The 12,405-nt window shown below is 49.6% G+C and overlaps 1 protein-coding gene across 9 annotated transcripts in view; it reads right to left on the reverse strand.

Moving 5' to 3' along the window:
* The window catches only part of TBC1D16 (TBC1 domain family member 16), a 32,387-nt gene that overhangs the window by 5,080 nt on the left and 14,902 nt on the right, over positions 1-12,405 (reverse strand). For 5 of the 9 annotated variants that reach the window (XM_069032501.1, XM_069032504.1, XM_069032499.1 and 2 more), the window contains 5 exons: positions 5,474-5,671; positions 3,279-3,426; positions 2,106-2,273; positions 1,097-1,245; positions 207-341 (listed from right to left, as the gene is read on the reverse strand). In XM_069032501.1, the coding sequence (XP_068888602.1) occupies positions 207-341; positions 1,097-1,245; positions 2,106-2,273; positions 3,279-3,426; positions 5,474-5,671 (798 nt within the window). Of the gene's footprint in view, positions 1-206; positions 342-1,096; positions 1,246-2,105; positions 2,274-3,278; positions 3,427-5,473; positions 5,672-6,911; positions 7,089-10,974; positions 11,058-11,466; positions 11,553-12,405 lie in introns of those variants that run through there. The other 4 variants (XM_069032505.1, XM_069032507.1, XM_069032506.1 and 1 more) reach the window with 4 other exon arrangements.

Genomic DNA, 12,405 nt, shown 5'->3' on the forward strand with positions numbered 1-12,405 from the left:
GATGGGAGCAGGGTTATAGGATCGAGAAGGGAACGGCTACAGCAGCAGTGGGAGCACTGGGGAAGGCCTCGCTGTTGCATCCCTTGGTTCCAGAGGCATGGTGGGTGCTGTGCAGCACTCCCAGGCAGCCTGGGCTGGGAGCTGATTGAGTTGTCTCTATATTGAGCAGGACACGGTTTTTAAGACACCGGAATCAGACACTTCACCTCATGGTCTCCACATTTGGGTTGTCCTCCCCTCGGAAGAACTGGTTGCTGCGGTCGGTCCTCACGACATCCTTGTCCACTGTGAACTGCACCTGGCGCCAGAAATCCTTCTGCTCATCCGGAGTCATGGACAACCTGGAAACCATGCAGCAAGAGCACAGGGTTGCCAAGAGAGGAATGTGATTGCCACAATGAACAAAAAGCCTCATTTCAGTCTTAGTTTGCAGAGAAAAGCTATTCGTGTACTGAGTTTCCTCAGCACCCGAAAAACAGACCAGCAGGTCTGTCCAGAACAGCGGATTGTCTGTCCCAAGGGATTACTGGAAGGAGCCTCCTGGGTTATAAAGGATGACACGACGTGTTTGCTGCAATGAGCACTTCAGAAGCATCAGGCTCTGCTCTCCACTGCTCCTTGGAACTCAGCACACCAGAACTCAGCACTCTGGTTTGACTGTCTCCTGATTATTAACAGTACCATCCCTCTCCAGCTTCAATGTACCCACCTCCACTTAACAACACCCAATTCTTGCATTAACAACCTTCTGGAAGTACATAACCCTTCTCATCCCTTATTTTTATGTACATTTTATTTATAAAGAAATATAAGATCCCTATTCCTCCTTCAGTGTTCTAACCCGAGCCTTGCCTGTGAGGTGTTCCCCTGCGTGGTACTGACGAGCCTGTTTCAAGAGCCCAGGGAAGGTAATGTTTGAGCTCTGTGGCATTAGCCCCAGAGCCTCAGGAGGTCAGCAGTGCCCAACATGCCTCCTTCACCATCCCTCCCACTTCTCTTCTCTACTCTCCTGATGAAAAAGATGCAGAGACTGACGTGTCACTGCGACGTCTGGCCCAAGGAAGATGAGCAGGGGAGGATGATGATGGTCTGTTACCTTTTCTCCTGGATCTCAAAGTATTCTTTCCTCTTCTGCAGCCTCAGTGCCTCTCTCTCTTCAGAAGTGGACTCGTAGCTATAGTAGTGCAGCAGAAAGGGCCACACCTCCCCACGGATGGAAATATCAATCCCACCAAAGAAAATGGCCTGGAAGAAGGAGCAAAAGTTATGGCTGGTACAGTTTTAGCATTCCCAAAAACAGCAACAAGCAACTGCCTGCTGCTGTGCTTTGGTGCCTCTGCAGTTCTTTCCTGACAAGTGACGCCTTGATTCAAGCTCCTGCAATTTGCACATGTTTAGAGGGAAAGTGCTGGCCCTCTATTCCCAGATCAGACACAAATCAGGCTCATTTCAATGTCAATAACCACCCCCGGAGAGGCTCTATGATTAACGTGTCGTTCTCATGTCACGGCTTAATCCCAAATCCTGGAGACTGCACTGCACTGCAAACTTCTCTCTCAGGGCCCGGGCCCAGTGCTCCCCTCAGCTCTGTTATTTCATACAGCAATCTCAGTTTATACAGCAATCTCGGTTCATACAATCTCAGCTATTTCAACCATCTCAGTTCTTTCAGCAATCTCCAGTGTCCTCTGTGACTCGGTCACACATTCTGCAAACACAGCAGGCACTGGGCACTTCGGTTTATTGATTTCAAATGGCAGAAGAAGTGGGACAGCTCCTTGGTCAGGGAAATGCTCCACCATCACAGAATCACAGAATTGTTAGGGTTGGAAGGGACCTCTAGAGATATCCAGTCCAACCTCCCTTGCCAAGGCAGGGTCACCTAGAGCAGGTGATACAGGAACATGTCCAGGTGGGAATCTGCTGGAATGCGCTCCTACCCGAGCAGATTCCAGTCCCACAGCAAGATGTCCAGCCAAGGCTTCACTCACCAGGCTCCATCCTCCCAAATGCCCAGCTCTTGCCCCCGGCAGGAATGCAAACTCCTGCAGTTTCCCCTGGGGACTCAAACTCTGCACAGGAAAGAGCAGAGGAAAGCCCCTCACCTTCCTCAGCTTGTACTCTTCTTCCACCTGCCCGGCCTCGTTGAGGTGGTGCAGCCAGGCAGACACGTCGAGGCGCCTGTACGAGTTCTCCTCGGGGTGGGTCTCTGAGGAGGGCAGCTTGGGGCGGCGGATGGAGAACTGCATGCAGGTTTTCTCATCTGCAAGCTGCTGAATGGGGGAAAACAAACCACAACTGCAGCAGGAGCCAGGGAGAGCAGCAGAGTGTGAAGCCCAGAGCAGGGAAACCTCTGCATGGTTCGTGTAGGATTAAGCACTGAGGAGCTGCACTTGGGGAGGTTTTGTTTTGTTGTTTTTTTTTTAAATTCCAACCATTACAATAACAAGAGTGATTTGAATAATTAAAATCCACCACAAAACAGCTTCATCTTAAAAAAAAATTAGTTTCCATTCCTCCTCCAATCTTATCCCTGACCTGAAACTGAATTAATGCTGCTTACAGCAAAACTTGCCCCTGCCAGGAATGCCTGCAATAAATTACATATGATTGGCCATATACAAAGGGATTGCTGTTAGGAGAGCGGGGAACTGCACTGCCAGGCTCTCTGAGGGCACTCAGGATCCCAGTGCAAGGCTGCAGCTGACATTTAATTTAAAAATCAAAGGTTGCTCAATGCAAAAAGTGAGCCCATGCGACTGTAATAAGAAAAGCAGCGGGGGGCTCTGTGGGAAGGATGGAAATTTAAAAATCACTGTTTCTAATAAGCACATACAATATCTTAAACAGATAATTAAAGAGCTCTTATCACATTTGTATGTAGACTGAACAAAATATGGCAAGATGCCTTGTCAAAACATTCTCCAAACAGAATGTTACACGTCACAAGATGGATGAAAGGCTCTGACACAGTTTCCAACCTATCTCTGCAGATTTCCAGACACCTTCTGTCCCTAAAGGACAGTGCCGACCTGTCAGGTCTAGCAAAATCATTACCTAAGTAAGTCTTCTGGATGATCTTCCCCCATATTCCACAGGTAGAACAGGAATGTGTGGAGACAGACAAGTCCAAGAGAGACCTCGAGTCTGGCTTGCACTTCCATCCTAAACATCCAGCACCTGGCAGCTTCCTGCCTGGCCTGGTGACATGAACTCAAAGCCTCATTTATCCAGTGCACCAACCCAAGTGTGAAACACCAAGAGCCTCGCTCAGGTACCTGGTCCTTGAGATGGGTCTCTGTGCAGTACTTCCATTGCTGAAACACCTCGGACAATTTATCCAGGCCACCGTGATGAAAATGGAAGATCTTGTACTGGCTCTCCCTGCTCGCCACCACCAGCTGCCCACAGGTACATGCCTCATCACTGTGGGAACAACAGAGAACAACCTGCAGGGACCACCCAGCACAGCGAGGGACCAGCAGGGACATGGTGCCTCAGGGGAGAGACAGTGCAAAGCAAGTGACAAAGTGCAACACCAACCAAGCTGCCCCTTCAAACAGGGCACAGAGGCAGTTTTACATCTCTGGGACTCAATGATCCTTACGGGTCACTTCCAATTGAGACATTTTATGATTGTATGACATGGCCATAGTGACAATTTTCTCCACTTGTGCCTGGTAACAGCACTATTTTTACCCTTCCTTCACATGAAGGAATTAAAATTTGTCTTCCCTGGAGAAAAAACCACAGGAAGTCTGTCCCAGAAACATTAAGGCAGTACACAAAGTCATCTCCTTGGGATGCGCAGACTTGCTCACACACAGCTTTGTCCAAAGAAACAGGGAGTGAGAGCAAAAAGAGGGAGTAAAAATGTTTTTGCAATAATTTGAAATAAATTTTGTAGTAATTTGAAAGGTAACTGAAGAGGATAAGAGCAGCAAGACTCTAGAGGAACCTGGTGAGGGGCAGGCAAAGGAAAAGGTACCAAAGATAAAGATGTTTTTCACATCCCCAGGTTATTTGAAGCATTTTTGGCATGACAGCTAAGAGCAACCTTTCCTTTACTAAAAATAAAATCCTTTCGGCTCTGTAACTGTAATTCAGAGGCTCTCCTTGGGAAGGCTGACACTCACTTTCCTGGAGACAATTGTTCTGGAAAGGCTTCCAGGTAAAATTGCAGAAACCACCTCCCCCTAGAGCCCCAACACAGAGCATGCACAACTCCCAGAAATCACACAGCTCACACACGGCTCACACACGGCTCACACAGCTCACACAGCTCACACACAGCTCACACAGCTCACACAGCTCACACAGAGCTCACACAGCTCACACACGGCTCACACAGCTCACACACAGCTCACACAGCTCACACACGGCTCACACAGCTCACACACGGCTCACACACGGCTCACACACGGCTCACACACTGCTCACACACAGCTCACACACGGCTCACACAGCTCACACAGCTCACACAGCTCACACAGAGCTCACACACGGCTCACACAGCTCACACAGCTCACACAGCTCACACACGGCTCACACACGGCTCACACACGGCTCACACAGCTCACACACAGCTCACACAGCTCACACAGCTCACACACGGCTCACACAGCTCACACAGCTCACACACAGCTCACACACGGCTCACACAGCTCACACACAGCTCACACAGCTCACACAGCTCACACACGGCTCACACAGCTCACACAGCTCACACACAGCTCACACACGGCTCACACAGCTCACACACAGCTCACACAGCTCACACAGCTCACACAGCTCACACACAGCTCACACACGGCTCACACAGCTCACACAGCTCACACAGCTCACACACAGCTCACACATGGCTCACACAGCTCACACAGCTCACACATGGCTCACACACGGCTCACACACGGCTCACACAGCTCACACAGCTCACACAGCTCACACACAGCTCACACAGCTCACACACAGCTCACACAGCTCACACACGGCTCACACACGGCTCACACAGCTCACACAGCTCACACAGCTCACACACAGCTCACACACGGCTCACACGGCTCACACAGCTCACACACAGCTCACACAGCTCACACACGGCTCACACAGCTCACACAGCTCACACACAGCTCACACAGCTCACACACGGCTCACACAGCTCACACAGCTCACACACAGCTCACACAGCTCACACAGCTCACACATGGCTCACGCACGGCTCACACACGGCTCACACACGGCTCACACACAGCTCACACACAGCTCACACAGCTCACACACAGCTCACACAGCTCACACAGCTCACACACAGCTCACACACGGCTCACACAGCTCACACAGCTCACACACAGCTCACACACAGCTCACACACAGCTCACACAGCTCACACACAGCTCACACAGCTCACACACGGCTCACACACGGCTCACACAGCTCACACAGCTCACACAGCTCACACACAAGGACCCAGTACCTGAAGAAAAGGCGAAGGGATCTCATTTGTCCCAGGTCCACTCTGAAGACACCACACACCTGCTCGAGGGCAAATACCTTCTGCTGTTCATCCCATCTGGTGCTCTGCATTTGCCCATTGTTCTCCTGGAACTGGGCACTGGTGTCCAGGCTGGAGGCAGAGCTGGTGGAGCAGGTCATGCGATTGTCACACGTGTCCCTGTGGACAAAGCGTGGGGACAAAAACTCCATCAGCCATGGGAGGCTGTGGGTACATGCAACAACCACAGATGCTCCATGTTAAAAACCTTTAGTCAGAGTTCTGAAGCATAAATTATTTTTATTTCAATTAATTCCCTACCATCCCAAAATGCATCCTGGTTTTGGTCTTTATTCCTAAAGTTCTTGCATGCAGAACTAGGGAGAGCCAAACCCATTCCTCAAAACACCAACTTCTGAGAAGGCAAAATGAAGAAGCTCAAGAAATCCCCTCAGTGTCCAGCTCAGCCACTCCACACCAGGACGGGGACAGGAGGAATGAGCACATTCCAACAGCAGCATGGACCTGGGATCTCATCTGGGAAATTCCCTCTTTGACCAGTGAGATCCAAAGATGTTTCCCCTGAACTCGAGTTTCTCATTACACCTCTGCAAGTGGACCTGCCAAGCCTGGATTCATGTCCATAAACTCCAGACAAATGGTTTCCACCTGCAATCTTGAAACTTGTGAGAGTTAAGGATTGGGAAATCACAGCTGAGCTCTTCAACCTGCTGCAAAGCAAAGAAGGTGAACCCAACCCTTTCCCAATCCACCCCAGATCTCCCGCTTTAAATGCAAACTGAGTTCAGACTCAAAAAGCCCCCATGTCCCCACCAGCCCCAATCCCAAAAGAAAAATATCAGTGCTTTGGGAATTAAGTGAATGTGAAACTGTGACCCCTTGGCTCGTAAAAAGGCCAATGCACGTGAACAATCTCGGCGCGGGCTCTGAATGGGCTCTGCTGTGAAATCGGGGTTTGCCAGACAAGGCCCGGAGCAGGTACAAAGCAGCCCCCTGCAAGGCCACTTTATGTGGTGTTTTCTAATCCTCTTATCCAACAATGTGGGCACTGAACGCTGGAAATCACACACTCAGCATGCACTTCACATCCGTGTGCCTCCCGCGCCTGGCTCCAGGGCCTCTTCCACAGGGACCAGCCTCATGGGCAGCATCTCCCCGTGGGTCAGGGCAGTGCATTCCGACAGACAGGGCTCAGGACAGCCCAGGGAGTTGGTTACATTTTTAAGCAAGGCCCATTCCAATGTGTGACCAGATCCCCGAGCCCATTCCTGCTCCTGTAGCACTGTCTGGATGAGACCAAGGCTGGTTGACTACAGCTAAAGGAGCAGCTTCGTGGCTCTCTGGGAATGAAGTTCTGCTGCTCCAGTTTTTGGAAAGGAAGCAGCGAAGCAGAACTCACATTCAGGCCATTCGGAGAACAAGGACTCAGAAGGGATGTGGCATTAGGGATCACACCACACATCCAAACTCACTCCAACTGTTAGACAACAGGATACCTCCAACCATAGGCACAGCTGTACACCATCCCCTGCATTGGGAATTCTTCCATGAAGATTGTACTGGCCTTTATGAAAAATCAAGCATTACTTTCTGACAAAGCAGCAAAATGTAACACTTTCTAAAACATTCAGTATCTAACATTAATGCAGATGTAACAAGAGTCCTGGTACAAGACACTTGGGCTGGACTGCCTGCTAGGAGCAGCTGGTATTTATGGAGCAACACTTCATAACAGCCACAGCTGGTTACACAGGATTTTCCTGGAAGAGATGACTCAAACTAACTCAAAGACTAAGCAGAGGCAACCCATTTTCTAAAACTCTTGCAAAGATGAGCTGGTCAGTATGGCAGTGGGCTGGAGGATGGGTTGGTGTGAAGATCATGCAGGTCCTGGTCACAGAGGTCCATGTGTCCATTCTTCAAGAACATCACCTGAAATGACCAGCAGAAATGTCCAGAGAACTGCCAAGAAATGAGTTACCAGTAGAGCTGGGCAGGGTGGCTTTGATCCTGGGCATTCTATAGTTCCTCAGCACAGCACAGCATTTCCAGCTGCTCCATAACCCAAACCTGCCCCAGCTGCAGCAGCAGCCAGCCGAGACCCGCGGGCAGGAGAGCCGGGCACAGTCCTGGCACTGGGGGATCTTCCGGAAATGCTTCTCCAAGACAAATGTTTACAGTTCCCATCCAGCCACCGGTGACAAGCTCCCACACGCATCCCACAGGCACGGAAGCATCTTGTGTCAGTGGGTTCCCCCTTTCCAGGCCGGGTGAGCAGAGTGTCTCAGCCTGTGCAGCCCAGGGAAATTCCAATGTTCTCATTGATGTAGAGGGTGAAATCTGAAAGAGACACCTGTGTCCCCCCTGCCCTTCACAGGGGTCAATGGACACAAACATTCACACTCAGGACAGATGCAGAGACAGAACCACCTCGTGCTGGTGCTCACTGAGTCACTGGGGAAATTTGGAAAAAACCCGCACTATGTCTAAAATTACTTTTTCCTGTACATATTGATTGAAAAAAAATTGAAATTTCTGGACAACTTTTAAACAAAATTTTAATATTGAGATCATTCTGTAGGCCAGTAACAATAAGCACTATGATCTCTGCTAATTTTGTGGGGTTTGGGGAGTCCTCTAACCAGGCACTCAAGATAGACACATGCAGGGGGAAGAGTTTATTGTTTGTCAGACTATTCTATCTGTTGGATGAGGAATTTATCCCAGAGCACCCTGTAAAAGCAGGGAGCTGAAGCACTGCAACACAAATAGCCAGAGGAACATTCCAGGGAGACTTTGGGTTGTGGGATCCAGGAAAAACAGAGCACCAGCTAGTACACAGCACTGGTCAGCAAAACAACAAGTGCAGTGGGCCATGGAAATAAAAGGGACAGGGAAAAAAATCAAGGAGGATTAGCAAAACCTGGGTTAGGAAACCCTGGGCCATGTTCAGTCCAAGAAGGTCATGGAGGGGCTGGAGCATGTCCAGGGAAGGGAACGGAGCTGGGGAAGAGTCTGGAGCCCCAGGAGCAGCTGAGGGAGATGGGGGGGGCTCAGCCTGGGGAAAAGGAGGCTCAGGGGGGACCTTCTCTTCCTTGACAGAAGAGTGCAGCCAGCTGGGGCTCAGGCTCTGCTCTCAGGGAACAAGGACAGAGGGACAGGACAGAGGGAAACAGCCTCGAGTTGTGCCAGGGGAAGGTCAGGTTGGATATTGGGGAAAAATTCTTCATGGAAAGGGCTGTCAAACATTGGAACAGGTTGCCCAGGGCAGTGGTGGAGTCCCCACCCCTGCAGGCATTTAACAGCCATGCGGATGTGGCACCTGGAGACATGGGTCAGTGGTGGCTTTGGCAGTGCTGGGGGAATGACTGGACTCGATCTCTGAGGGCTTTTTCAACCCAAACGATTCTGTGATTCTGTGATTCCACTTCAGCCTTTTGCCCTCACCCAAGTCCCACCACTCTTGTCTCAAAACACATCCCATTCCTGCCGGGGAGCAAGACCAGGGGCTGATATACTTTTTCCACTCAACAATCGACTACAGCAGCCAACTATATCCACATTCCTTGAGCCTTTGCAGCCCCTAAGGAGCCACCGTTCCCCTCCCACCACATGGGACCTCTCACACAGTCAAGGAGCTCAGACACTGCAGGTGAGACTCAACCTACAGCAATGGGACCCATCTCACAGTTCCAAAGCCCTGGAACACACCTACAGTGCAGAGAGAGCTAAACCCAATTATTATTTCTGTTCCAGAGACCTGCCCCGATTACCTGGGAAGCCAATTTCAGCAACAAAGACCTAATAACTCATTTTACGATGTGATGTGACAAATATAATTACGAGAGAGAAAGGGGCTGAAGGCTACAGCCATGATGTGGCAGTTACCCAAGCTGTCAGCGTGCACCACCTGATTCCCAGAGAGCCTCCTGCCAGAGCCAAACCCTGCTGCTGGAGCTGGCTCTCCATCACCCCTGCGCTAACGCACGCTGTCACTAATAACAGCTCCCACAGCCCCAGCATTCCTGCATGCCGGCTTGGGACCATCATTTACAGACAATGAGTATCATCATAATGTATGAGCATCCATGTAATGGGAATTACATGCCCCTTTTCCTCCCCAGGGGTTAGCGTTTCTCTGTTTCTACACTATTCCCCACAGGCACTGACCTTCTGGGTTCCTCTTCTTCCCAGCAAGGTGAAACAGCTCCTGGCAGCATCAGCTGCTAAGATAGACAGCTTCAAACAAATAATCTGCCAATAAAAGTTCAAAGCTATCCTGAAATGCCTAAAAATTTAGTGCAGTGGCTGTACAGAGTGAGGTAATATTGAGCATCTGGAACCCAAATCCATTGTTCTGATAAAAAAAGTGTCCTTGACAAAATACATATATTATAGACTGTGAAACGTGCTGACTTCAGTGACATGAAAGACATGCAAAGGAAACCAGACTGGTAATTTAGGATTAAAAAAAAAAGATGTCAAAATGTCTCTGCTAACTCTGGAGAGCAGGGCTGGAAGGACACTCGCAGGACAGCACCAGCTTCCCATGGAGTGTGGCCACACAGAGCCAGCCACGGACAGGGAAATGCTGCCATCGCACCAGCTCCTCACTCTGACCAGCACAGACCAGTAACCAGGTTAAGAATTGTGTTAAATCCACCCTTTGGCTGAAAACATTTGGAACTTGAAGCTCCTGCGCCTCAGAGAATCCGAACAGAATCAATTTCCACTGACCACAGTGACTAGGGAACAAGGTGTTGGATAGCCTGGATTTAGAAAGCCTAGCTAGAATTTCTAAAATTAAATGTCAAAACATCCTAATGTGGAAGCATTTCTATACATCTGCAAACATGTGGGAAACAAATCTAACAATTCCTCCTGTTTGTTGGGGAAACCTGGGGAAAAACTGCTCAGGCTGCTACAGTACAAAGTACACAGATGTCAACATGGACTTTCCAAGAGCTTGTTCCACAGGCTTTCCATTGATCTGTTTGCTTTCAAAACATAAATTTCCCCACGTTGAACTGCACTAAATGCTATTTAGTAGCTAATTAACTTTCTGTGCTGAAAACCTCCTGTAATTGCACTTCTTTCACCTTTTTGAGCCCGTGTCCCCCAGGGAACCCAGGCTGTCCTACGGCATTTGTTCTGCTCATTTCTATCTCACAGGCACAAGTTCCTTCCTGACACCGGGCTGCCAATCACGGCTGCAGAGGTCACTGGAGACCAAATTAGGAGCACTCTGCCTCTGACAAACTTGCTTCGCTTAGCTTGTTGTAAAGGGAAAATAAACAGTTACGAAAAATAATTGTATCCTTTCAAGCAGGGCACCGGGAAGCAGATCCAAGCGCTTGTCCTAGTCAGCGCATTGTTGTTAGTCACTCCTCGCATTCCTGTTATTAACAACATCCAAAGAACAGGCTGTTTACATCTGGAAAGTGCTGGAGCCCCTCCCTCACCTCGGACAGGCCGGAGCAGAGGGTCCGTGGCCACGAGCCGTGTTCAGGCGCTGCGGGGAGCGCAGGGGCTCCACAGGCACCCTCTGACCTTGGGCTGAAACACCAAGTTCACCGTCAGGGACGGGGCTGGGAATTAACACCGGCTCTGCCAACACCAGCCTGACAAATAAACCACTGTAACACGGCGAGGGACTCGCAGAAACCCGATTATGCAGCTCTGCCTTCTGACGGGCGTAATTGGTTTGTCCTTGAGAAACAAAGATCAAACCGATTTGTTGTGCTTTACGGGGCTATCGCAGCGCGCGTTCCCAGCGCCCTGCCCGCCTTCCCACAGCTTCCCAGCTACCTGGCAGAGGCAGAACGCGGATCTCCATCCCAGACCTTGGTGACAGCAGCGGTCGGGGGGGACCCACCCCATCCCACCCCATCCCACCCCACGGCGGTGCTGGTGCTGCCGTCCTGCCCCGCGCCCGAGAAAGGTGAAAGCCTCACCACACTGGGGGGCTTTGTTGCTCCCAATTCATCCCTCCAAGTCCTCGAGGCCTGAGGGGAAGCTGAGCCATTCCAGCCAGCAAGGGGGCATTAGGAAAACAGCCCCGCCGCCTCCGGAGCGTCCCCCCAATGCTGTGAGTTAAAGCACGAGGAAAACAAAATAAACCCAGAGTTCCTGAGTTAATTATTTTGAATGTAAATGGGAAAGGCAAAAAAAAAAAAAAAAAAAAAAAAAAAAAAAAAAATCAGGAGTTTGCAGTGAACTAATGGGTGTTTTAATCTCTTTTCCCCAAAGTCTGGAATGTAATACACCTCTACCTCCAGCTAGGAGACAAACAATCTGCTTTCACAGCTGACACTTCCACACAGGTGTAGCTGCTCAGGTAAACCCAAGCAAGGTTTTTCTGTTTTTCTCTGAGACTTCTTGTTGCAGGGAGAGAGAGGGGGCAGAATGAGCAGTTTGATGCTTAGGAGTAAAATACACACAGCTCCCAGCAGCCAAACACAACAAATCACTTAGAGCCGAGCAGACACTGCTCAAGGATGCAAATGTTACCTTCAGTTTAAGGGAGGAAAACGTTCCAGAAGCTCAATGGAGGATTTTTACAACCCATACGGAGAACAGGCACCTCATGCCTGAGCTTACATTCATTAATAAATCAGTCAAAATGCAACACTTAAAAAAAAAAATTCCTTAGATGGAAAAAGTGATTTCTCAGCAAAGCCCAAAAAAGAATGTTTGCTTTTCAGTCCATTCCAGCCTGGAGAAGGGGACCTTTCTTCCCTGTGTTTATTTTATTTTTAAAATCAATGGATTATTCTGCTTTTTTTTCCTTTCAGTTCAATCCATGCAAAAATAAAATTCTCCCCTAATTATGCTAATTATAATCAAGCCTTCAAACCACTTGCTCCCTTGAAAGACTTGCCGATTACCTTTGT

This window comes from Aphelocoma coerulescens, chromosome 18, assembly GCF_041296385.1.
Source record: "Aphelocoma coerulescens isolate FSJ_1873_10779 chromosome 18, UR_Acoe_1.0, whole genome shotgun sequence".
Classification (NCBI taxonomy): Eukaryota; Metazoa; Chordata; class Aves; order Passeriformes; family Corvidae; genus Aphelocoma; species Aphelocoma coerulescens.